Raw genomic sequence first — 26,807 nt, 5'->3', positions numbered from 1 at the left:
TCAGATAAAACTCCCTCTTTTTCAGCAGCGCTGTATTGATATTTTAGACTAAAAATCGCTGTTTGTAGGCGAAGCGTCTCTGCCGAGTTGCAGTAAGCTGATGTCGAAAATCACGGGTATCTAGTTCCACAGCGGATGAATAACGCGGATGCATATTGCAGTTGTAGGCCGCTCAGCTGATACGAAGCTAGCAGGGGTAGAGAGAAAAGAGGAGCAGTGCACAGTCTGTTACAACTACAACACTGGAACAAATAGGTAACAACAATATGTGAAATATTTACATTTTCAGTGACATCTCAGTCATCAGTCTTTAGAAATGATTTATTATCGATTTGTATCAATAGGATTTTGATTCTGTGTCGTAGAGTCATCCCGAACTCCCTTCCTGCTTTCCTGTTTTTTGTGTCTAAAATGTATCAGTGGCCATTTCTTTTTTTGCAACCTAGCGAGGTCGTGCTACCTTTTAGTTGTCTGACTAGTTAATTGAGTTGGAGTTTATTGTATTTAATCAGGAACTAACTCACGTGTTTGTGAGGTGTATTTAAGCTCTTATTTGTGAACCCCATTCTGTCGAGATGGCAAAGCGCTAGCCAGTGACAACAAGGAAAGCTCTTATTGATTAGCATGCCAAGGTTAGCTACAACGCTCTTGGATGATTTAACGTCGCTTAACGTAACCTACGTGACTGCCCTGCGGTGGCTAATTCTATTTTGATAAGGTTAGTATTTCATAAACCGGAGAACTATCATTTTTAATAGCAACCAGCTGCTTGTGAATGTATTTTTTTTCCTATTTTGTCAGGTTACTACTGAACGGCCATTAAAAAAGCTATGTTGCATGGCTAAGCTCATATTAGCTTGCTAATAATTAACTAGCTTCGACGCTTGTCAGTTTAGCCACGGTATTAAGATTTTAGCTTTATTTGGTTCTGTTTGCCCAACTGTAACGACAAAACTATGCGTTTCGTTTACACTTTGTTAGACAACTTATTTTCTCTAGGCTAGCATTAGCTAAAGCCCCAGACATTGGTGCAGTGAAAGGAAGCCCTTGGCCTTTTATAGGCTAAGAAAACATCGGTTCAGTTCTCATATTTGTAAAGGTTTGCTAGCTTGTACGCAACAACTAGGTTGACACCGAGGCTAAGAATTAGTCATTGTATTTGTTGTATGACAGTCGTGTATTTTGAATTTGATTCCCCTACCAATCACTATAAAACGTGGACCAACGTATTTTGGGCCAGCACGTCTCTTTTCGTTTTCTTAAAACTTGTCAGCCATACTTGCGTGTCATAATAGCCCGAATACCAACCTAGCTAGCCCCACAGCTTTATTACATCAAACCGCTGTCGGTCCATCCGATGCTGCCATTTTCGGTGCCTAGCTCATCTCAAGTAGTTGCATTTTTATTTTGGGAGGCTGTCTTTGTAGTTTATTTAAGACCATATCCTTTTTCGTGTACGAAACAACTTACAAACGAGAGAGTAGTTTAAACCTACCTATTGGTTAAGTGTCTAAATAGGTTGACACACCGGTACTCAAACTACGCAGTTCAATGCAACCAGTGCTAAATTAGCCAGCGTAGCGCTTAACTGTTTAAGCTTTTAAATGTGTTATATTCTCGTTGAGATATCATTCGCATTGTGGTTTTTGTGTTTAGGGTGGTAACTTTTGACCGCAGAACATTCAGTGTGAACTCGCTGCTGTCAAAACGTACGAGATTGGAAGGGAATGACTGGCTCAACATGCTAACGTTGCTCGGTGATGCTAAACAACTACGTCAGAAATACAGGCCTCTGGAAATCATAGGTACTAAACTGGACGCGGTTGGTGTCTTGGTTATGTTGTGAAAGCGAACCAAACGAGATGGCGATTAAAATTGTCAGCCACTTGCTGTGTAAATCTAATCACATTACTGGCGAGTGGCGTGCCAGTTGTCAAGAGTGCTCGAATAACAAAGACTGGATGCACTGTCAGTGTAGGCCTAACGTGGCCCTATGAGCTCCGGGAATGTGGCGTATTTTGTCATCAGAATTCATTATATCATGGATAAATCGTCAGTTAATTTGCTATTTCTTGGTGGTAATTTTTTTGTATGCCAAAAGTACTTAGGTGGTAAGTTAGCATTATTTTGCAAATATCAAATCCACCTGGTTATGTTCATGTTCAGCCTCATCAATTGTCTCATGTGAATTAAGGTTATATGCAAATTGTTCTGATGCAATATAAAATTCTCTATAATTATTTTTAAAACTGGCGTTTTTCTACAGCAAGCTGTCCTTGTTGTTTCTAATATTCAAGACAGATAAATATTATTTATTATGGAATGTTAATGCCATTTTATTTCTGTTTTAAACTTAATTTATTAAAAAATATCTATGATCTATGTAGGTGTATTTTGACATGCATGTGTCCTGTATTACTGAAGCTTAGAAAAATACCCAGCTGTTATAATAATGCTGGGTAATATTTTGTCACAAGAATACCTCAAAGCCATTTTTCCCAGAGGTAGAGATATAAAGAAAATCTGGTTTGTTATATGGTGTGAACAATATGTTGATAGAAACTGTGAAAACACACAGGCTGTAACAAGAGTGTAAACATTGGATTCAGTGATTTAATGCATGGTTGTAAAAATAATGCTTGGCTATTAAAAACATGCCTTAATTGCGTTTCTATTTGAAGAAATTCATTTAATTGAATTAACTTTTGGATCAAAGGTATATAGATTACATACAATTAATGAAGTCAGTTGTAGACTTGGATCAAAAATTTTGACATTACCTGTGATTTTGAGATTGCATACATGCGGTTTGTTTATTAGCCAATACAGGTCCCAGGACCACTAATTAGATTAGTGTTTCTTTAGTTTTTTTAATGGAGTTTCTAAATGTTGATCAAGGTCCTTTTTGTGAAATGGGACATCTGAAATCACCACAAAGAGGGAGCCTAATGCTATAAACATGCTGCCACTTGTTTATTTTTCATTATGATTTTTTATATGCTCATGTCTGCTCGCTTTCTTTTATTTTAGTGAATGGTAGTGTCTAGAAAGGGTATGTCCCTTCAGGAGAGAGGTGCCAATGTCCAACCGGCCTAATTCCAATCCAGGGGGGTCACTGCGCCGTTCACAGAGGAACACTGCTGCGGCCCAGCCACAAGACCACACAGCAGCTGGAAGGTGAGTCTGTCTGCATGTTTGCATTATACTTTCTCAATCAATAAAATCCCTGTCTGCTTTTCTTGTAGCACTGTAGGAAACTTTGCTGATTGTAAAGTTTCCTACAGTAAATTTGTAAAAAGTACAAATTTTACACATTTGTACTTATAGGAATAATCTCTTTAATTTCTTTTTCTGATTTAAAAAGAGATGTATTTTTCTTTCTTTTCCTAGTCAGATGTGGTTAACTCTTATTTTAGCTTTTTTTTCCTTTTTTCTCTTTACTGGTTACTCCCGAGGTGCTGGTGACGAAAAGAATTGGCATTTTTGTCTTAAGACAGTTTAGGGATTCATAAATTCTTTTTATGTGGCCTTTTTCCAGAAACCCACACTGTTCCTTGCTCTTTTAATGTCCAACCTTACAGGTTGCAGTCAGAGCAGGTAAAACATAAACCAAATTCCCCACCTGAAAGTAGAAGACCTAATTCTAAGGCTCCCAAAGCCACTGCCAGCTCAGCCACTGGCCAGTCCAGAGGGCACAGCTCAAGAAGGTACCCCTATTTTCTACTTGGTGCTTAGTGTATATGTGTCTTGAACTGCATCCTTCTTTTCAACTTGTATTTTGCACATTTGTGCTTTTAGGAATAGTCTCTTTAATTTCTTTTTCTGATTTAAAGAATTCTGCCAGATAATTTTCTTTTATTTTTTGCTACCTTACAGAAGCGGTCTTAACCTATCAGTGGCTTCATTAGTTCTGCAAGACGACTCGCAGGCTGCGGGAACATCCGAACAGGAACGACCAGGCCACCAGTCAAAGAGTGAGGGCATCAGAGGGCTTAAACGAAGTGACGCTCCTGACCAAATTAGCGTCCTTGGGCCCACCCCTTCCAAGAAGCCCAAATCGGTCCCACCACCCAAAAGTAATACCTCAGAGACCAAGAAAGGCCCAGCTAAGTCCAAGAAGAGACAGGCTTCTTCAGAGGCACCTGCATCGACAGGTCGAAATCAGAGCAAGAAGAGTGCGGCCAGCTCGGCCTCTCCAGTCCAGAAACGGAAAAAATCAGACTCTTTCCCAGGTCTAAGTAGTACCGCTGGGTCTCTACCCAATTGTACCGAAGGCAGAACTGCAAAACCAACCAAGCTGGCGTCTAAATCGGCCGCCTCAGCCAAAGCTGGGTGTAGCAACGTGACAGACTCATCCTCCTCTGCCTCCTCCTCTTCTTCTTCCTCCTCTACCACAGGCACCAACAGTGCTGCTACACAGGGCGCTCGTTTAAAACAGGGAAAAGATCAGACAAAAGCTCGTCGTTCCAGATCAGCATCTAGTCCCTCTCCGCGTCGCAGTACACGAGACAAGGAGCAGGCCAAAACCGCCAGCTCTTCCAAGTTTGACTGGGCAACACGCTTCAACCCCAAAGTAAACCTGCCAAAACCCAAACTTTCCTTACCTGGAACTTCCAAAACTGAAACCTCCAAACCTGGGCCATCTGGACTACAAGCTAAACTAGCAAGTAAGTTGTGTGAAAATGAATTTGTGTTTGTGTATAGCAAGATGTAGATGTATAATACTTTTTGATTGGCTGGTTGATGATTAGTTCATTATTATGGACCTGGATAGTACATTAATGTGCCATGATTTCTGTGCAAACTACCATCACAGTCTCCCTTATAAACGTCCACCCAAACCACTAGAGTCATGTGTTTATAATGGTTCCGATGATTAAATGTGCTAAAACTCATCTACACCACAAGGCAAAAACAGATACGGACCAAACTGTAAATTCAGATAAAGTATTCTTAGTGTGACCCATCTCAGATTTCACAAATGTCCTACTCTCTATTATTCTAGTTGCTTTGCTTTTTTATGTTTAAAAAAACAGCTGGCAGCTAATAATCTTGCTCGCATACAAAAAAAAATGCTTTGACTAGTATGTTGTATTTACACGTACTTGTATTTTGCACATTTAAATGCTTTCTTCATGCTTCATTGGCTTGGATTATTAAGCAGGTTGTACAAGACATGTTTAGATGATATGACTTGGCAGACTGTGATAATGGACTTCAGCCCAGGTTGTCTGACTCTGGATGTGTTTGTTTAAAACAGTAGCTGCCATCAAGTACAAGTCAATAACATTTAGGAAGGACAAGCTATTAAAAAAAAGATTTTATTAGTTTTTCCCCTTTACCATTAATGCACCATTTGTTCTGAAGTTTAACAGAATTATTCTGCTGCAAATTATTGAAATGTAATATAATTCTTGACTGCTAGGCTACCTGTTAATGGAAAAATAGAAAACTGTTTTACAGCTGCAAACCTGAGTGAAAACTGTATCTCTCCATGGAAAACCCTAAATGTTTTTACAGTGGAGAAGAAAAATATAATTGGCAGCAGCAAAAGTCTGGTTTCACAACATTTAGTTTTGACTCATTTGGGAACTGAAGCTTTTTAACTACTACTTCCGTATTTACTGTCCAGCACAATATTATTCATACCCCTGGCAGATTTAAGGTTAAATTTGTATTTTGTTGAAACAAAAAACTTTTTTCTGATAGTGAAAAGGTAGAAATTGCTTACAGTAACATAAAATGAGTGCCATTTCTGATTAAAACAAATAAATCTTATTGCCAATGGCATGGCAGTTCACACCGATTTCAATAATGAATATAAGTGTCTTTACTAACATTATAGCAATCAAAAAATTCATGACTTGCTTTTCTATTTCCATCAATACTTTGATAATTTCTTTGGTGTTTGAAGGAAGGCCTCCATGCCCTCACCTTAATATTTAGCTCTCCCCATATATTCTTAGATTCAGGTTAAGGCTGGACACCTTCAAAATGTTTATCTTACAGTCAGAAGAAACATAACCAATAAAGTAAACAACCCACTGAAACTGTGCAATAGCCTTGGATCTTTATTTTACTAACAACCTGTCAGTACAGACTTTATGCTCAAATTCATGGTGACTGAGCTGTGTTGGAGAGTCTGTTATGGTCTGTTGACCCCCTGTGTTTCCACTGCTGGAACCAGTGCCAAATCAGACAATAGAAATATAAATGCACTTTAAGAAGGACCCTGTGGAAAGGCAGGACATTTGGGATTAACCCTGACCTAAAGATGGAGCTTCATGCTGGGAGGTTGCCAACCGTATGACTAACCATATTCAACATGTTAGGTTGTCTTGGCCTGATATCACAGTGTCTATGATTTTTTTTGAGGCTGCAACAAACAGATTGCAGCCTGTTTGTTGTGACTTGTAGCCAATCAGAAAGCCAGGTGATAAAAACACAGGAGGAAATCTAAAACACACAAAAGACAAAACAATGGCCACTCAGAGTCGAGACATTTTATTGCCTTGGACATTTATTTAAGGGTATCAGAGTTCAGTGGTTTCAATACAAAGCATGCCATCCAATTTTTTTTTCTACACCATTTTCATAGTCCGTATATATATATATATATATATATATATATATATATATGTGTGTGTGTGTATTTTAATCTTGAAAATGATGCTGTACTTTTATGTTGGCCTGTCATAAAATCCATCGTTTGTGGTGGTTGTGTACCTCTGAAATGTGCGTCACCACACAGAATAGGTTAGTAATGACGTCAGGTGATCTATAACTGCTCTGAACCCAGGAGATAATTATCACTTCCATTCAGTATCTTGAAGCTGAGCAGGTGGTGGGAATGTGCTAATAGCACAAGGACTTATTGTATCAGTGCAACAGCTGCCTTTTCAAGGTTTGTGTATGAGCTCTGTCTTCAGCCACTTAAACCTTTGCAGTGAGTCTAGAGGTGTCTCTAAAGTAATTGACTTATGATTATTGCATGTTATGTGAAGCTATGCTTATGCTTGTCAAGCAAAAATATCTTTGTTAGAAAGAAAATGGTATTTGCTGTCAAAATACAGGAAAAAATGTAAAACAAAGTAGAAAAACAATAATTTAAACCAATACCCTGCCTCCAGCAGGCCATATTTTACAGGTAAAGCTTCCATACCATCAGGTAAACCACAGTGAAGTTATAACTTTGTATTTCAAATACCTTAACGTTTTATTGAGGTGACGCTTAAGATGGTATATCATTTCTCTGAGATTTAAGAATATTTAAACCTCAGAATCAGCACAAATGCTGCACTCCTCTTTTGTGGAACTAGTGCATAACAGGAATACCTGGTTCAGGAGAGGCGAGCCCAGAACACATTATCATGTCTTTAGAAACGTAACCTTTCTCCTTCTGTTTCTGTTCTTCAACCTTTCATCTGAAACTAAATCAAGCGTAGTGTCCCGAGACAGACCACTGATACCTTGACAGCCACGCCAGTTCAGTTATAGTCATGGTCACATGATCCATTAACCGGAATATGTTGTATTTTTTTAAGTAATAGTGAATACTGTTGTTCAAAATGAGGAATTTATTTCTAAGTATATTTTTTTTGTTGCCAACATTGTACTGTTGGAGAGCCATGTAAAGCCTCTATATCTTTCTTCTAGCTCCTTCCACTATTATTCTTAGATGTAAGAGAGGAAAAAAGTCAACCTGCATATAGAAGTATAATTAATCTGAACAAAATTGTGTACATTGAGAAGGAGGCAGAGGCTTCTCAGGTTAGCATGGGCTCAGGCTGTTCTAGGTGAGTAAAAGGAAAGTAACTCAAGTGGACTCTGTGTCATGGGCTCTGACCCAAATGGTGAGACCCCTCCTAAGTTGGCTCTCACATGTTGGCCCACCAGCTGACATGAAGTATGTTTGAGGGTAGGGAAGGAGTGGACTAACAACCTGCTTCTCTCAGAAGGGAAAAAGCTTCATCACATTTGGAATAAATTATTCACTCTTTAAATTTTAATATACACTTATATGATGGTGAGTGGGCTTTATAATTATTTTACTTATTACTTTTTAATGCATGAGCAAAAAAATGTTTAACATGAGGATCAAATTGAAATGTTTTTGCTTCTAGACTAAATGGAGGTGTAGTTGATTAAGTAGAACTGGTTTAAAATCTTTAGATTTTCTGAAATTTGAAAACATTCAAGATTGAGCAATTCTAAAGAACACAAGATTGAATATCAAGCCAAGTAAAGTACAAAACCATCCTGTGTGCAAGTTATTTGCGCTGAAACATTTTAGTGTTTAGATTTGTACCACTGAGTTATGAGTCGCAGAGCTAGCATGAAGGTTGTTCTGTTGTAGGGCCATGGTCGTGTTGCTATTAATAACCCATGTGGCTGGTGGTATAGGGGTCTAAATGGGCAGCACAGGTTCTGTGCTGTATTAAAAAGAAAAAAAAAAAGAGACAGTATTCTGCATCTAACTTTGTCCTATGTACTTCATATGGAACCAGAAGGGGAGGGGGAACTCCCATTTGGTTTATTAGATTTTCCCACATGGATAATTTATAAACTATTGTTAAAAATGTTTCCTTAAATTGTAAGGGAAACAGTGTTTTCTATTTGCATCTAGATGCACAGCTTCCATCATAGCAAATGTATTCTTAGACTAGTTTAAGAATAAGATCCATCGAAGCAATTGATGCTCATTTTTGTTTTCCCTTAGGTTTGAGGAAATCCACAAAGAAGCGCAGCGAGTCTCCTCCAGCAGAGCTCCCCAGTTTTCGGCGGAGCACACGCCAGAAGACCACGGGCTCCTGTGCCAGCACCAGGTAGGAACTCTTTTCATGACTTTGATTCATTGTTAAAGTGGCAAGTGTTTATATAAAATTGAGTTTTTGAGCTTTATATTATGTTTAATTGTGTTCCCTCATCAAAACCATACCTGGAGTGTTGCTTTAAATTTTTCATGCATGTTTGAGAAACCTGTTAATTTCCCATGGCAGCCATTTGGGGCTCTTACAAAATGCCACCGATTTCCACAAATTGCAAAGTCAAATGTTTTTTAAGACTTGTTTCATTTAAGTCATGTTTGATATACAACAGATTTTTTATTACTAAGATAATATAGTAGCCTCATTTTGCTATAAAATGGTGCTTAAATTCTAGGCATTAGTGTGGGCAAATAACTTGGGATTCTACATTCTTTCCAAGTTATCCTACAAACAAAATTTGCCATGTTAGAATAATTCAGAATGATACAGCAGGAATATTCTTATGGCATTTTTCCTAAATTTTAGGTGTCAACATGCCAGAGATTCCCCTAAAATCCCCAGTACAGCTTTGGAGGAATACGTTTATAACATGGTGACCATGGCGGATTCAGTCGGCACCAAAAATGCTGAAACATAAATGATGTATCAGAAAAATCCACTCAAAAAATGTTGACTGGTGTAGATACTATTTTTTATTTATTTATTTTTTTTCTGCTGATGAGGATTTCAAACAGTGAGTCTTTAATCTTCCATTGACAATATTCCAGTTAACTTGCTGCTTAATTGGTGATGCATGCCACGTCGTTAGTTGGCAGAATGTTTTATATTTCTGTAGTCCACCATCCAAGAAAAACGGTCTTGTGCGTTCACTCCTGTATTTAGTTCTGTCTGGGGAAGATCAGATCATTCAGGAAGCATATTGTGTTTTTGTTTGCACTACGTTCCCTGCTATTCTGACCTTTTAATTCGGTTTCTTCTCATGTTGTAGTCGGCGGGGCTCAGGCCTGGGCAAGCGCGGGGCAGCCGACGCTCGCCGACAGGAGAAAATGGCTGACTCTGACAACAACCAAGATGGGGCCAATTCATCAGCTGCTCGCACTGATGAGGCGTCACAAGGAGCTTCAGGTAAAAATTACTGTCCTAAACCACAATTTAGTTTGTGACTTTGACTAGACTCCATTTGTAGAGCAAAACGTGATCACAAAACACAAACAAATTTCTGAGAGTTGTTGTAAACAGGCCGCCACTTTTAAGGTGACATCATTGAGTTTGTATGCTGAATTTCTTTTCAGCTTCAAGCTCAGTTGCCGGAGCAGTGGGCATGACCACTTCTGGAGAGAGTGAGTCTGATGATTCAGAAATGGGAAGGCTTCAAGGTTTGTTAAACTCACAGGTCTTATCATGTAATGGCAATAAAAACAGATAAACATCCTCATTCCATGTACATTGATGATTCCTCCTCACCATAGCGCTTCTGGAAGCCAGAGGTCTCCCACCACATCTTTTTGGACCCCTGGGGCCCCGCATGTCGCAGCTGTTTCACAGGACCATAGGCAGTGGAGCCAGTGAGTACAATCTCTCTACCACCAACAGGGTTCCATCAATTTTACCAATCAAATCTTTGTGCTTTAGGTTCCAAGGCCCAGCAGCTGCTGCAGGGCCTTCAGGCCACAGGGGACGAGTCTCAACAGCTCCAAGCTGCCATTGAGATGTGCCAGCTGCTGGTGATGGGCAATGAGGAAACTCTTGGTGGATTTCCTGTCAAGAGTGTGGTGCCTGCTTTGGTAAGTCCCATTGACTTTTCAAGCTGGATGAAGGATGACAAGAGTAGACTGATTGTTTTTATTTTTCTAAGGAAAAATTCTGTATTGTAGTTGAATTTTTATCTTGGCATGTATTATGGATCTGCTGGCAGTTTATTGAAGCCAAGTATCTTCCACTTTCTTTTACAGATTACACTGTTACAGATGGAGCATAATTTTGAAATTGTAAGTATGATTGAGTTGTTTGGTTGTAAGTGAAGTTAGTTTGTTGTTTTTCTGTAAAAACTGACTTCTTTGTTGCTTGCTGCATAAAGATGAATCACGCGTCGCGTGCGCTCACTTACATGATGGAGGCACTTCCTCGTTCTTCTGCTGTCGTGGTTGACGCTATTCCTGTCTTCCTGGAGAAAGTAAATGCATTATACTCCTTCTGCAGTCACTCCCCTGTTTTTTAAAAATATTTTAAAAGCTAATAGTTTTTCTCTTTCTTCTTCGCAGCTTCAGGTGATCCAGTTCATAGACGTAGCAGAACAAGCCCTCACAGCCTTGGAAATGTTGTCAAGGCGACACAGCAAAGCAATTTTACAGGCTGTACGTATTGCACCCACTTTAGTTTTACCCTATTTACTTCCAAATTATGTTATTCTCTAGCATTACTCTAATCTGTTACAAACATGTTTTCCCTCACAGAGAGGCCTGGCTCACTGCCTCCTTTACCTGGAGTTCTTCAGCATCAATGCCCAGAGGAATGCGTTGGCCATAGCAGCCAACTGCTGCCAGAGCATTACACCAGACGAGTTTCACTTTGTTGATGATTCACTCTCACTGTTGACTCAGAGACTTACACATCAGGTGCGTGTGATCAACTCGAGATAAAGATAATCAATGTGATTGGGAGCCTGGAATAAATTTTGTTACGCCATTTGAGATTTTGAAGTTTATATTTTGACTTTACATATTTAAATACCTAAAGATTATATAGAAGGAAACAGGATGACATGTTTTATTTGAATAGTTTTTGCATTTAAATATCTCAAATATTTCTGACCAAACTCAAATTTTGAAATATCTTTAATAGTGTAGGTTTTGTTGAATGTGAAGCGTCTTTTGTCTTTGACCGTCTTCTAAATTATTTTGAGATTGTAACAAATCTTTAAATGCAGAAGTTGCACGTTGCAACTTCACAAAAGTGGCAGTATCTAATAAGTTGTAATCTAAACAGATGTATATGTGACTAGCTAGAAAAGCATTGAGAAGAACAGCAGCAGAGAAATTAAATAAAGTTTAATTTGTGGAGTAAGGTTTGCACTTTTTGCTATATTTGCTTAGCAGCAACAACTTCTTTGATGCTGTAGGCAAAAAATCAGGAGGTATTTAAACTGTGGAGATACTGAGTATAAAATGTAATCCTATTTTTACACTTTAATATTTCACATTTTCAACTTTTACCTTATCACTTGGCCGGTGCTTAAAATAATACTCAGAAAGCACTTTCAGTAAAGTATAATGGTGTTTCCTTTGTCTTTCAGGATAAGAAGTCCGTTGAAAGCACTTGTCTCTGTTTTGCCAGACTAGTGGACAACTTTCAACACGAAGAGGTGTGTACTTTCAGTGTTTCTGAAACTGGTTTGTTGTGTCTGATGTTTTTGGTTAACAGTTTGTTGTTTTTCTCCATCTATTTTATTTGGCAGAACCTGCTGCAGCAGGTGGCATCGAGGGACCTGTTGACCAACATCCAGCAGTTGCTAGTTGTGACGCCTCCCGTTCTCAGCTCGGGGATGTTTATTATGGTTGTGCGCATGCTCTCCCTGATGTGCTCCAACTGCCCAAGTCTGGCAGTCCAGCTTATGAAACAAAGTGAGTAACTCACACCTCAGCGGGTGTTATTGCTTTGATTTGTTTTCTCACTAAACTATTAGCCTACAGTAGCATAAAAATTGGATCGTTTTTCATGTCTCAAATCTAAACAGTCTTAAATAATTGTAGAATTTTACTTTTGTGCTAGGTTGGCATGAATTCATTGTTTAGCTTGATGTGTGTGTGAAAATAAACTGCAAACAAGAGATTAAAACAAGAAAATGTGTCTCTCCTTCTGAATAGACATAGCAGAAACTCTGCGTTTCCTCTTGTGCGGTGCATCAAATGGAAGCTGCCAGGAACAAATTGAGCTCGTACCGCGAAGCCCCCAGGAACTCTATGAACTGACCTCCCTCATTTGGTAATGTCTTTTGTTTTTGTTGTATGTGATGGTGCCAACCCTTTAAATACAGGGAATGGCATGCAATAAAGCAGCTGATTAAATTGAATAAAAATATCTTATAATATTTTATTTGTTATTGCTGCAAACCTTACAAGACCCATCTACTTAACATGTCAACTACATGTTCCACACATGTTCATTTTCCTTCCTCCTGAGTTTAAAATGCATATATATTTTTTTAATTTGGCTTCTGCAGCCACAATCACTGCAGGGCTGAACCTGACGTGTGGAGTGGAACAAACTAAAATATTTCCTTTTTTCATATTCCCATCCAGTGAATTGATGCCTTGCCTCCCCAGAGAGGGCATATTTGCAGTTGATGCTATGCTGAAGAAAGGTAGTGCTCAAACAACAGAAGGTGCAATCTGGCAGTGGAGGGATGACCGGGGCTTGTGGCATCCTTACAACCGCATCGACAGCCGCATCATTGAGGTAAAAAAGCCCTTTAGACTCTACGGTTCCTTACAGAGTTGCAGTATCAGTGGATATTTGCTTGTGCAACAATGTGAGGCTCATCTGTCTGTGATGCTGATTATTTGTGTTTTCCTCAGACGGCCCACCAGAACGGAGAAGATGAGATCAGCTTGTCAACGCTGGGCCGTGTATACACAATTGATTTCAACTCTATGCAGCAGATAAATGAAGACACAGGAACAGCACGTGGTATCCAGAGGAAGCCTAATCCTCTTGCCAATCCTAACACAGGTTCTAACATTTGTTTTTTTCCTAGATTTGTTTGACAATGAGGATTTTATTAGATTATGAGAAACGCTAGATATTTTGTATGCTCATTAATTGATGGCTTCAATGGGCAAAGAACTCTCAAAGCATCATGCATCTAGTATTTGAACAAGGAAAGAATGAAACGTATAGTATTGTCTATTTTCTTTGCTTTTTAATCACCACTGAATAAGTTAATCTTAGAAATTTTTAAAGCAGTCTTGAGATGAAATTATATTCTTTGTGAAACCTTTTTACTCCTCATATATTGACATTTGTTGCTAAACCTGTCCTTTTCAACTTAGCTTTAATATGCTGAGATTTAAATGTATACAACAAAGTTAAACATAGATCTTTTAGATTAAAAACAAAAAACAACTGAAAATTGAACACAGTCAATTTATAACAGAAAATATGAAGAGCAGTAATGTAAAGTGCATAACCTTTGCATTTAAACACCGGTGGTTCTGCTTCTAATGTGAAAGTGCTCTTTACCTGACGGATTTGTGTCTCAGTGTTTACTGCAGTAAATCTGAAGCACATCCTTGACCAAGAGGCAGGGACTCTGTGGTGACCTTGCTTGATGGAGGCAAAACATTTTGACCTAACATGATTCATCTTGTCATAAAAAAAACCTTAGGGAGTCACCAAGAGGTTCGTCGGGAAGATGCAAGAGCCCAGCTGATGAAGGAGGACCCTGAGCTGGCGAAGTGCTTTATTAAAACACTGTTTGGGGTCTTGTATGAGGTCTACAGCTCATCAGCTGGCCCTGCTGTCCGACACAAGTGCCTTAGAGCCATCCTCAGGATCATCTACTTCGCTGACGCCGAGCTGCTGAAGGATGTGCTGAGGAACCATGCTGTGTCCAGGTAACTACTCAGCAACACGATGAAAGCGATCATCTACTGTCTCTACATAAACATTCAGGAGGAGTGAATGCTGCAAATCAGTAACTCGGTGTAATCTACTGGGTTTCCTTAGAAAACTTTTTTTTAAATTGGTTTGAATAATAAAATGAATAATAATTAGGATCAATTGGAATGGATCTTTTAAAATGACTTTTTTGGTAAAGTGCCTAGAGGTGAAATGCTGTGAATTGTCTCTATATAAATAAACTGAATGGATGATAAAGAAGGATTAGGAAGTTTTATTGAAAATACTTGAAGCTTTTCTAACAAAGCAACAAACAATTGACAATTTTAAATTGATTTGAATTGAGAATAATCCGATTTGTTTCCTTCTGCAGTCACATTGCCTCCATGCTGTCCAGCCAGGACCTGAAGATTGTGGTTGGATCTCTGCAGATGGCAGAGATCCTCATGCAGAAGCTGCCTGATATCTTCAGTGTCTATTTTAGAAGAGAAGGTTTGTGCACAAACTTATGGACTTGGAACTGAAAATTAATTTTTGAAAAAAATGTTTTTAACTAAAAGTAAACAGTAGAAATCACTGAACTCCTATGCAGAGGACATAATGAATATTACAGACTGCTTTCATTTTGTTTTTTAGAATTAAAAATCAGTTTGTTAAATTTATGTGGGTGCTTTTCTTGCTTGTTTTTATGACACCATTTATCTTTGTTCTTCCAGGTGTAATGCATCAAGTAAAGAACCTCGCAGAGTCTGAGAGCTTTCTTGTCACTAGTCCCCCAAAGGCCTGCTCCAGTGGTACTGCCAGCCTCTGTACCACAACAATCACCAGTGTATCCACAACATCGGCTAACATTGCAACTCCTGACCTGGGCTCCCCCAGTTTTCAGCATAGCATGGACGACTCGCTGGACCTCAGTCCCCAGGGGTGAGGCTAAACACTCACGACACACACTTAGTGACTCTACAGAGAATTAAAAAAACTTGAAGGGAATCTGCCTTCCTTGCCAAATTGGAGATAAATTTCTTGGCATTTGGCTGTGCAATTTTTTAAATTAAATGGTTATTTTAAGCCTCTTTCTCTTGTTTCTTACTAAGGCGGTTAAGTGATGTCCTAAAGAGAAAACGCCTTCCAAAAAGAGGACCCAGAAGGCCTAAGTACTCTCCGCCAAGAGACGATGATAAAGTAGACAATCAGGGTAAGTGTCAAAGCACTGCTGTGTGGAGTGTTTGAAATGCTCAACCTTTGGAAAGGAAAGCACATTTGATGATATTTGCATAACTGCCAGTCTTCTTTGCAGCCAAGAGCCCCACCAGTACTCAGTCACCCAAGTCGTCGTTCTTGGCCAGCCTAAACCCCAAGACCTGGGGGAAGCTGGGAGCTCAAACTAACAATGCCAACTCCGAGCCATCACGCACAGCCGGAGTAAGTGGTCTGGCAAGAGCGCCTCCCAAAGACTCTATTTCAAATAACAGGTACTTTGATGACTTAATGGCAATTTATATTCGGATTGATCTCGTTGATGTATTTGCTCAATATTTTTGCTTGATTTTATAGTTTTGCTTTAAATGATTTTACTTTGTAGAGATAAAATTAAGGCCTGGATTAAAGAGCAGGCAAGTAAGTTTGTGGAGCGCTACTTCAACTCTGAGAATGTGGACGGCAGCAACCCCGCTCTGAATGTTCTCCAGAGACTTTGCACAGCCACCGAGCAGCTGAACCTGCAGGTACAACATCCACTCTTCTTGAAAACATGCACGTTGTTGAACAAGAACCAGAAAGTAACAAATGGGCAACGGATGAAAAATGCCTGGGACATAACTTGATGTCTTGGATATTCTGATGGAAAGGGTTTTAAAACTTGATTAGCAACATATTTTTAATTTCAAACCATTTTGTACATGACACTGTAATGTAAACTATTGCTGAACATTGAAACCAACACAGTTATATTCAAACATTATGATCACAGTCTGTTTTCACAACTTATGACATTAAGAGCTGGTTTACAGCTCACGGTCATCATGCTCCAGCGATGGAACAGGATGTTTAAATTGATGGATAGACAATAGTGCTCCAGGTTTTGATGGATAAGGATAATGTTTTGGAAAGGTGAAAATAACATGGGCAATGAAAAATGGAAATAATTCTTTAGTTTTATGACATGTGAGAACATAAATATACATCATCCAATTTTTAGCTTCTGTTCAAACAGATGAAAGTATGGAAAATGGCCCCATTTTGCCGTTTTACTTAAATTCCTCAAACTGCAATTTCTTTTGAGAATTTCTGCCATTTGGTACAAAAAGAGTATTTAGCAGACAATTAGGTCTGCTAAAACTAAAAGAGTCAGCCCTCCTCCTTTCTAATTTAGAAATGCAGCGAAATTAGCCTTTTATGCCTTTCACACTATTGAAATGAAATTAAAATCATTTCAAAATCAGAGGAAAATTGTAACAATTGCAGATTTGATTTTTTTTCTTTTTTTTTATCAAAGCAAGTGCAATTATTTCCACAGCAGCTTTAACCACACAGGCAACTCTGGGCTTGTATCTTCAACACTTAAAATCAGTTTAGACAAAAACTTGCTTGTGATTTAAAATACTGCAAAACACAAACCTGACCAGATTAAAGCCCATAAAGAGCAGCTTTGACAGGAGTGCTCACCATCTCTTCATCCACTAAGGCTGGAGGTGGAAATCTATGTTTCAGATAATTTAGGGAATGAACATTAATATAGTGGTTTAGTACAAAGAAGAAACATTACAGGTTTGGATTGCTAGTGTACAGTGTTGCTGGAGTACCAGATGTTTTGGATTTGTCATTAGACTTGAGACTTAACTCTGACTCAGGAAAAAATTACTTGTAAACATCTCTGGTCTAGAGCATACATTTAATATTTCACACCAGGAATGAAACATTTCCCATGTTTTCCAGGTGGATGGTGGGTTGGAGTGCCTGGTGGAAATCTCCAACATCGTGTCAGAATCTGACGTGTCATCGTTTGAGATCCAGCACAGCGGTCTGGTGAAGCAGCTTCTGATCTACCTTACCTCCAACGCGGACAGAGACCTGCTCAGTCGTGACGTGCGGCTCAAGAGGTTCCTTAACATCTTCGCTGGTTGTCCGGTGAGAAGCCTATTGGGTCATTCCAAAATCTAGATATTCATTTTATGTACGATGACCGGTTTCCTCTCCTAAATTTGTTCTAAATAGTATTTGAAGAAGGTGGGAGCTGTGAATAGACATTGGAGGGTTTGTGATCTGCGTCATGTTTGCTCTCATGCTCTGCCTGTATGTTTTATCATGTTTTCTTTGCTTTACAGCTGCCAGGCGTTGATCCTATAGGTCGTCTGGATCCCACAAATAATTCGGCGTACCTGGCACTCGTGCACAAGATGAACAGCTGTCTGAGCCAAATGGAGCAGTTCCCAGTCAAGGTGCACGACTTTCCCAGTGGCAATGGGAATGGCAGCAGGTCTGTGTGCAAACATCTGGTCTTAAGAGGAAGAATTTGCTTTGTCTGGTCTACTTTATTAAATCAAATATATTTGATTCATCAGGGGATCTCAGGCACTGAAGTTCTTCAACACACATCAGCTCAAGTGTCAGCTGCAAAGGCACCCAGACTGCACTAATGTTAAACAGTGGAAAGGCGGCCCTGTTAAGATTGACCCGCTGGCCCTCGTGCAAGCGATCGAGAGATATCTTGTGGTCAGAGGTGAGAGCTGTTTTTTTTTTTCGTCCTTGGATTTTTTAGACAGCTGCATGTAACTGAAATACTAAAGAAGAACAGAATCTTCTAGGGATGTGTATGTTTGAATCTCTGATGGTTCATTTGCATTTTAAATTTATTTTTTTCTCTCTAGGTTATGGTAGAATCAGGGAAGAAGATGAGGACAGCGACGATGACGGTTCAGATGATGAAATAGATGAATCATTGGTATTTTATTACATTTTTCTTTATAAAGAAGCTATTTTTTTTTTTTACTCTTCTGAATTTTCCTTTAACCACATCTGCTATTAATACTTGAACAATTATTTTCCACTCAGGCGGCACAGTTCCTAAATTCTGGCAGCGTGCGTCACAGACTACAGTTCTACATTGGTGACCACCTGCTGCCATACAACATGACGGTGTACCAGGCAGTTCGACAATACAGTCTTCAGGCAGAAGAAGAGCGGGAGTCGACAGATGACGAAGCAAATCCACTGGGGAGAGCTGGAATCTGGACCAAAACTCACACAATATGGTAAAATCCCGGTGACTTGCAGGAATACATGGAGTTCCTTCTCATTGTAGATCTTTATGTAATTTTCCAAGCCTGCATAAGTATGAAAAATGGAAGCTGAGCAGCAAATAGTTTGAATTTTAAGACTTTTTTTGTTTTTATTCAGTTATTTTTTATATCATATTTGATTTTCTGAAAAACAAAAGGCTGTTTGCATTTTTATAATGTTGGTTTTTATGTTGCTAATAAATATAGTCATTCATTCATACTTGTAGTGTCAGAATGCTAACCCAACTTTTTGGGAATTTTATTGCACGAGTCATCACAAGTAATCACATGACTCAGTTCAGATTTCTCTACGTAATCATCATCTACAAGCTTTTATTGTCAATTTTGAGGTTGTGTTTAAAATAAGTGAGATCCTAGAAGTGTCTTCATCAAAGCCTTTAGTGACCAAATGTTTCCTTTTGTCCTTTGGCAGGTATAAGCCTGTGAGAGAAGACGAGGAAGGCAGTAAGGACTCGGTGGGTGGAAAGCGAGGCAGAGCCCAGACTGCTCCCACTAAAACCTCACCGCGCAACGCCAAGAAACAGGATGAGCTGTGGCATGGTGAGACTGAAAAATGTCCTCACTTCTACAGTTTCTTATTGGTAGTTTCAGTAATGCTTGCTAGGCTGTGATGCTTAATTGACGTAATTTTACTTTTGGCAAGCTACATTGAAATATTTCAGTGTTTTTAGAATTGTAAAGCACAGCAAGAAGTTGTTCAAAAGAAAGGTAAATGCAGATTGCTAATAGCAAAACTTTTTCTTCTATGGTAGGCATCCAAAGCGAAAGCAATACAGAGCTATGTGGCAACACTTGGTCGGGTACGTTATATTAAACTAAGGCACCAGGATCACCGCAGAGACTAATTTTATGCAGAGCAGTTCCAGTTCAGATATAACGTACCTTTAGTAATTTTTTGTTTTGTAACTGATCTAACGATCATTCCATTCATGGGTCAGCTTATTACTGTGAAATGACAATGATGCAGAGGTCAAAGGGTGAAATTCACAGATGTGGAGACTTGTAGGTGGAGTTGGACAGATACTGATTCTTGAAGCAAAAAGTGAACCCCCAAAAATCTGAAATGGGTAAAAATAATCATTGACTTATTTGTAAAATATTATTGGCTTCCAAAATAGTAACTGTTTGCATCCCCATTATAAAGTAGCAATATTGCTGGTGTTGCTAACTGGCTTATTCTGCTCTTATTATTTACCTTGTGTATTGTTGTGACTTTAGAATGTTCTTGGTAATGTGTGGTAAAATTACCAAATAACTTTATCAGAACCTGAAGAGCGGGCTTGAGTCTCATTCTCTTTGTCGTCTCAGATGGCGTGTGTCCCAGCGTCGCCAATCCTTTGGAAACATACCTCGCTACAGAGCCACCGGAGACCATAACCTTTGACGACCCCTCTTTAGAGGTCACCCTGCTGCTGAGGATCCTTCACTCCATCAGTCGATTCTGGTTCTATTTGTATGACGTAGGTCACCTTCCATCAGCCGGGATAATAAATGTTTAGGAAGCCTTTATTATTGTAGATTCTCAAAGGAACTGTGGTGAAAATTTGTAATTTAGTATAAGTTGATGCATAAAATAAAAAGACTACATGTATGTTTCCTTGTTTTTAGAATGCTGCGTGCAAGGAAATTATTCCAACCTCTGAGTTCATTAATAGTAAACTGACTGCCAAAGCCAATCGTCAGCTACAAGATCCACTGGTCATCATGACAGGGAACATCCCCACCTGGCTTATCGAGCTGGGAAAGACCTGGTATGTACTTCTCAGTGCTGAACACAGCGATCTGACAGTATGAAGTAACAATTGGTTCTCACCGCCTCTTGTTCTCTCCGCCTCTACAGCCCCTTCTTCTTCCCCTTCGACACTCGGCAGATGTTGTTTTATGTAACCGCCTTCGATCGAGACAGAGCCATGCAGCGCCTGCTGGACACAAACCCCGAGATCAACCAATCAGATTCTCAGGACAGCAGAGTCGCACCACGTCTGGATAGGAAAAAGGTGTGGTTTGCATCACTGAACCAGTAACCTAGAGATGCATCGATCAGAGAGGAGAAATCCTAAATTTCACTTGATCCTCTATAATCAGTGATTTAATGATCAAACACCAATAAATCTGATCAAATCTTCAATCCACATCTTGCACTATGATTCATGTTAAAGTTTAATCAAACAAAGATTTGGGACCCATCCATTGATGCATAAATGATATATTCTTGTAATTGAATTCAAAACTGCTGCCTCCAAATCCTGTGAAATTTTTGAAACTGCATTGTGTTTAACCAGACACAACATTTCGCAGTGGGTAACTAGATATGGTCAACCTGACTGTAAATGCCGTTATTATTAGTTGAATCCTGAATGGAGCATGAAAGCAGACGGTTTACTTGATAAAAGAGGACAAAAAAGTCAGGTGACGCTCTCAGCAGCAGTTACACTGCATGACTTTCAGAGAACATTTCTGACCTTGCTTGATATTTGTGGTGGGTGGTCTTTGGTAGAGAGAGCCCTAACTCTTTCTAAATGATCAGACCAGCCATTTATCATTCATCTTCCTGTAAAAGCCTGATCGGTGCGCCTCGACACAGAAAATGGGCCATTACATCAAACTGTTCAAATTTCTGTAATGTCAGTCCTCTTGTAGTGTTGTTGTTTTTTGTTTTTGGGTCATTTACTTTTGTGTCTCATTCCAGAGAACTATAAACCGTGAGGATCTATTAAAACAGGCAGAGTCTGTGATGCAGGACCTTGGCAGCTCCAGGGCAATGCTGGAGATTCAGTATGAGAATGAGGTATTTTATTTCTTTTTTTCTCTGTTAACTGGAACATGTGTCCCGTCTTGTATCTCTTTGAAGCAGAACTGAGGTGATGTTTTGTTCCAGGTGGGCACGGGTCTCGGTCCCACGCAGGAGTTCTACGCTCTGGTGTCTCAGGAGCTTCAGAGAGCGGATCTTGGTCTTTGGAGAGGCGAAGAGATTACTCTGGCCAATCCTAAAGGTGCCAACCCTCTGGAACATTTAACCTTTTCTTAATAGACATCAGATATGCGATTCTGTTACCGAGCAAAGTGCCAGAGATGATCAGATTACAAAGTTTTAAAAAAAAAAGTGTTTTTGTAGTTGATTAAAAAAAATACTTATTGTAGTTTTAGTTATCTGGTCTCTATGGTAACAGTGCCTGTCTTTGTCCATGTTTCTCCTCAGGAAACCAAGAGGGCACTAAGTACATGTTCAACTCCAGAGGATTGTTTGCTGTTCCCTTTGGCAGAACAACAAAACCAGCACACATAGCCAAAATTAAAATGAAGTTCCGTTTCTTAGGGAAGTTGATGGCCAAAGCAATTATGGACTTTAGACTGGTACTAAACTCTGTTTTCTATCTTTGTCTGTAGAATCAGTCTTTGAACTCCTTGAGTGCATATAGACTTGTTTTCAAACTTGCTTTGTGTTTCACACCTCAAGTTTTTGTCTAAATGAGCGTCCCTGAACCGTTTCACAAATGTTCCTTACTGTAGCTGGATCTGCCGTTGGGGCTTCCGTTTTATAAGTGGATGCTGCGACACGAGACGTCTATAAGCTCTCACGACTTGATGAACATTGATCCAAGTGTGGCCAAGTCCATCCAGCACCTGGAGGATATCATTCGTCAGAAGAAGAGGTTGGAACAGGACCGATCACAGGTAAAGTCACAGCCTGGAGGATTTCCTTTTTGTTAGTTCGTTACACTGCAAAGGAACGTTGGGATGCTGTGTTTCCAGATTCCTAAAACCCACTCAACGTAGCCTCACATTCACTTGAACTTGTATGTTTTTTGGGGGGTTTTTTTTTCCCTCCCTTTTTCACATGTTTACAAGAGTTTGTCTGCGTTTGTGTTTCCAGACCAGAGAAACCCTCCAACAGGCCCTAGAGAGCCTGAACATGAACGGCTGCTCGGTGGAGGACCTGGGCTTGGACTTCACTCTGCCTGGCTTCCCAAACATTGAACTGAAAAAGGGCGGAAAAGACGTGCCAGTCACAATCTACAACCTCGAGGAGTACCTCAGGGTACAGCACTGCTGTGTCTCACAGTTTTATTTTTTTAGTTTTCTTGAGGTTTATGATTTTATTCTTACTTTGAGTTTTGCATCGTTTTAGTTGGTGGTGTACTGGACCTTAAATGAAGGAGTATCAAGACAGTTTGACTCATTCAGGGAAGGGTTTGAGTCAGTCTTCCCTTTGCATCACCTGCAGTATTTCTACCCTGAAGAGGTAAGAAACGTCACCATTTCCCACTTTTGACTTATTGGATTTTTCTGTCCTCTAAGCAATGTTTGTTTGAGGATATTTAAATCTGCTATATTAGAGGGAAAAATTTACGTGAAATGATATCCCAAAGTTTTTGCTGTTTTTAGTTATGATGATGAGATGTATTTTAAAAAACACCTATTTTGTTATAAATGTTACCTGATGCAGTTGTTGCTTCAGAAACAAAAAAAGTGACGTTTTCCCACTGGTTACAAAATGCAGTGTACATGTATTACTAAATGTTGCAAGTTTTTTCCCTTGTGAACTGCTAAATAAATGAATTTGTCTTTTTGTTCAGTAATAGGAAAAATTTTTTTATCTAAAATTGCATTTTTTAATTTTCTTCCATATTTGTTTTAGCTGGACCAGTTGCTGTGTGGAAGTAAATCAGAGACATGGGATGTGAAGACGCTGATGGAGTGCTGTCGACCGGACCACGGCTACACGCATGACAGGTAGGATTAATTTATGATGCAGTTTGATTACAGCTCCGTTCAGCTCTTACCCCAACTCATTAATTTGGCTTTAAATTATTAAGTGTTTGTGCATTTCAGCTTTACTAGCCCTAAACATGCAGCTAGAGCTACAATGCAGTCAAATATGCTTAGATTAAAGCATATTGTGTAATCTGTACTAAGTTCTCTTTCTTTCTCTCTTTACAATTATGCACTTTGTTTTAGAACAACAATCACACAATAAACTAGAGGTGCGAAACATTTTTTGCCGCTTCCTGATTTCTGATTATTTGCATGCTTATCAGACTCCAGCGTTGAAGGACATCTGGACTTCATTTAAAAACTGCATTTTGTGTTTACTTGTATTGTCTGACTTTAAATTGTTTAGATTTTCTGAAACATATAAATGTCAAACATGCAAAAAATAGGAAATCAGGAAGAGGTCCATCCCGCTGTGCAAGTGTTTACTGTGACAAACTTTGGAAAAGTTGATTGGATATGAATACATGAGCAGAGCACACTAATCAGCCTGATGTTATTTAGTACAACATCACATTCCACCTGATTTAAGCTACAATTTACGGAGGCATATGTATAATTCTCTTCTTCGATGTTCACATTCTTTGTTCTTGTTCCAGCCGGGCCATCCGGTTCCTGTTCGAGGTGTTGAGCAGCTTCGATGCCGAGCAGCAGCGGCTCTTTCTCCAGTTTGTTACTGGAAGCCCGAGGCTGCCTGTCGGAGGTGAATAAAACAAACAAACAAAAAAAAGAGTATCAGCTAAACAAGCCCGCGCTGTAATTTTCCTCACATTAACGTGGATGTCGTCATCGGCAGGTTTCCGGAGCCTCAACCCCCCTCTGACAATTGTGAGGAAGACATTCGAGTCAACGGAGAATCCCGACGACTTCCTGCCCTCGGTCATGACCTGCGTCAACTACCTGAAGCTGCCTGACTACTCCAGCATAGAGATCATGCAAGAAAAACTGTTGATTGCTGCTCGCGAGGGCCAGCAGTCGTTCCACCTTTCCTGATCTCACCACCTCTCAAATACAAATGCCTTCTTCAGCAACTGATAAAATCATTACTTCCTTAAGTTTTGTTTTGTAATCTCACACACTGAGGCTATGGGGATGGCCTTGTTGTTGGAGAAAGCAGCTTGCAGAAAAAGTTAAGACTTTAAATATATATTTGCTGCCCCTTGTCTCTCCGAAAAAAGGAAAAAATTATAAAAACAAAAACGTGGAAGTGTTTCCACGACTCAGAACATAAGATATAAAAAGAGAGAATAAAACCTATATCAGTAGTGTTAAAAAAAATGAAAACATCTGGGTGACATTCTAAATTGCATTGCTATGTGATATTTAAAAAAAAAAAGAAAAAAAAAGGGATGTCTCCTCTCCAGCGTGGCGAACGGCTTACTGGGTGTTTGGGGAAGAAGGGGAGGGCGATTTCATTGAGCAGGCTAGGTTTACTTTAGCTCCAAAGATCATTTGTACAGACAAATTTGCAGACTTTGCTCATTCTACACATTTGATAGAATAGTTCTTTGTTTTCATGTCTCCCCCTCAGTTCATATGTTGGCATTTTGTTCTGTATTATATCGGCCCCCAGTCTGTGTGTTGCATTTTGGTTCGGCTTCCTCCCCCTCTGTGTGTCTTTGCTTCCAGTGTTGAAAACGAGAGTTGCCGTTGGTTGAATGCAGGTAGTGATAAGATCATATTATCTTTTTAATTTTTTTTCTCCCCCCCCCAAACACCATCTACCCAAGTTGGGACTGTGTTCTGGCCTCCTTTTTATTATAGAGAGCTTCAGCTTAAATGAAGAGTTGTAACCTATGTGTTGACCAGGTAAATTTGTTTTGCTCTTATTTTGATAGAGTTAGTGTCTTTCTGTTTGGCCCTACAGGACGTGTAGGGTGATGTTGGTAGACCAAGCTCTGAGCAACCTTCAACACATAAAATGTAGCTGGGCACAAAAATAATTGGCTGGTCTCATTTTATCGTTTCTTGGCCAGATAGCATTTCAAGTTCATTTATGGAATAAAGTATATATGCAGTTTCACACCATGTTTGAGGTGGGAATGTCTGCTTTACCTTTTTTTTTTTTTTTTTTAAATTTTCTATATTGTCTTTTTTTTTTTTTCTTGCTGTAGTTGATTATATATTTTTTTTCTTTGCACTGCTGGCTTGGAACAAACCGTGGTGTGCACTTGCAGTCTGTGGCCAGGGGAGGGCGCCACTGTATGCTCTCCTGGCCCAATCGTTCATGTGCTGGTTTCTAAGATCTGCAATAATTTACTTGCATCAGGTTCATGTTTTTACCTGAACATAAATAAAGTAACTGTTTGACTCATTGGCTTATAGTTTTGATTTTTATTTATTCATTTATCTACCCCGTTTGTTTTACTACTGAATAGTTATTACTCAAATTCATTTCTTTACCTCATTTGTTTGTCTGGCAGGTGCATCTTAAAAAAGAAAAATCATAAGGTTCAGTAATTTTTGCCATGCATTTCAGAAAGTGAAACTCATGTTGTACATGTAATTGCACATGAAATGTCCTAAGCCTATATTTCATGTGATTTTGATAATGGTTTACAGATGATGAAAAACCAAAATGTGTCTCAGAAAATGCTAAGAGGTTAACCGTCATGAAATGGAGACTATAAACTCAAAACACCTGCAAAGGCTTTCTGAGCATTGCAAGAACTAAAGGTTTGAAATATTCATATCAATCTTTATGACACAAGTTTCACTTGTACAAATGGCAAATATTAAACTTTTCAATCTTCTTAATCTTGTGATTTTTCTGAGATTTATCCGTTTGTTAGTTTTATGTGTTGGCAGGGTTTAATAACAGCTTCTTGTTACAGGTTTGGACTTTTTCCTACCGCTGTGTCCTAAAACCCTTTGCTCAAACAAAAGGCTTAGACTGTGATTAAATCTTACACAATATGTGTGTGGGTGTTGAAATAAGCAATATTAAACCATAAGTCCTTATTCCCTGGGTATTTTTTTTTTATCAGCTTAATTATTTTACTTGTAAGCTTACTTTTGTCTGTTTTCTCAGACCACAAGCTTTGCACTGTCCTAACCTGGGAGTCGGCAACCTTGGACAAGCCAAACATTTTTTCCTTCAGCTTCAACTAAATGTATGAGCTGCAAAACCTGTGTGACACTTGAGGAGGAAAAAAGCTCACATATATAATTTTACAATTATTTCCCAGCTGACCTAAACTGTAACTTTACAAGGCACTCCATGTTGTTGGATTTTACTTTTCTTTTTTTTTTAACTCTGTGAACTGCCTTAAGTATTTGTGACATAGATTTAATAATTTGTTGGAAACATTCCTCATATAGGCATCATACAGGCTCTGATCATTCATGATGC

The 26,807-nt window shown here is 39.2% G+C and overlaps 1 protein-coding gene across 8 annotated transcripts; it reads left to right on the top strand.

The window, feature by feature from the left end:
• The first annotated feature begins 109 nt into the window (after positions 1 to 109).
• Positions 110 to 25,772, top strand: trip12 (thyroid hormone receptor interactor 12). 8 transcript variants are annotated; one of them, XM_028045522.1, is made up of 43 exons: positions 110 to 255; positions 3,031 to 3,177; positions 3,582 to 3,707; positions 3,877 to 4,667; positions 8,720 to 8,825; positions 9,757 to 9,893; positions 10,061 to 10,144; positions 10,238 to 10,333; positions 10,401 to 10,552; positions 10,721 to 10,756; positions 10,846 to 10,941; positions 11,030 to 11,122; positions 11,222 to 11,383; positions 12,061 to 12,129; positions 12,223 to 12,388; positions 12,632 to 12,749; positions 13,067 to 13,223; positions 13,343 to 13,496; positions 14,152 to 14,380; positions 14,758 to 14,876; positions 15,101 to 15,308; positions 15,479 to 15,579; positions 15,670 to 15,856; positions 15,967 to 16,108; positions 17,319 to 17,510; positions 17,708 to 17,859; positions 17,945 to 18,102; positions 18,251 to 18,324; positions 18,435 to 18,634; positions 19,095 to 19,222; positions 19,435 to 19,482; positions 19,991 to 20,142; positions 20,291 to 20,433; positions 20,523 to 20,679; positions 21,372 to 21,470; positions 21,561 to 21,675; positions 21,882 to 22,036; positions 22,193 to 22,357; positions 22,557 to 22,721; positions 22,812 to 22,925; positions 23,322 to 23,416; positions 24,055 to 24,158; positions 24,252 to 25,772. In XM_028045522.1, the coding sequence occupies exons 2-43, from the start codon at positions 3,080 to 3,082 to the stop codon at positions 24,446 to 24,448; spliced, it is 6,240 nt and encodes a 2,079-aa protein (XP_027901323.1). In that variant the 5' UTR covers positions 110 to 255; positions 3,031 to 3,079; the 3' UTR covers positions 24,449 to 25,772. The 8 variants fall into 8 exon arrangements, with proteins under 8 accessions (XP_027901323.1, XP_027901327.1, XP_027901330.1 ...); XM_028045526.1 differs by having other exon boundaries at positions 15,682 to 15,856; positions 24,252 to 24,448; XM_028045523.1 differs by lacking the exon at positions 110 to 255 and adding an exon at positions 445 to 718 and having other exon boundaries at positions 24,252 to 24,448.
• The last annotated feature ends 1,035 nt before the right edge of the window (positions 25,773 to 26,807 follow it).

This window comes from Xiphophorus couchianus, chromosome 18 (genome assembly GCF_001444195.1).
Source record: "Xiphophorus couchianus chromosome 18, X_couchianus-1.0, whole genome shotgun sequence".
NCBI lineage: Eukaryota > Metazoa > Chordata > Actinopteri > Cyprinodontiformes > Poeciliidae > Xiphophorus > Xiphophorus couchianus.
Note: the sequence above shows the minus strand (reverse complement) of the source record. Positions and strands in the feature narration are given on the sequence as shown.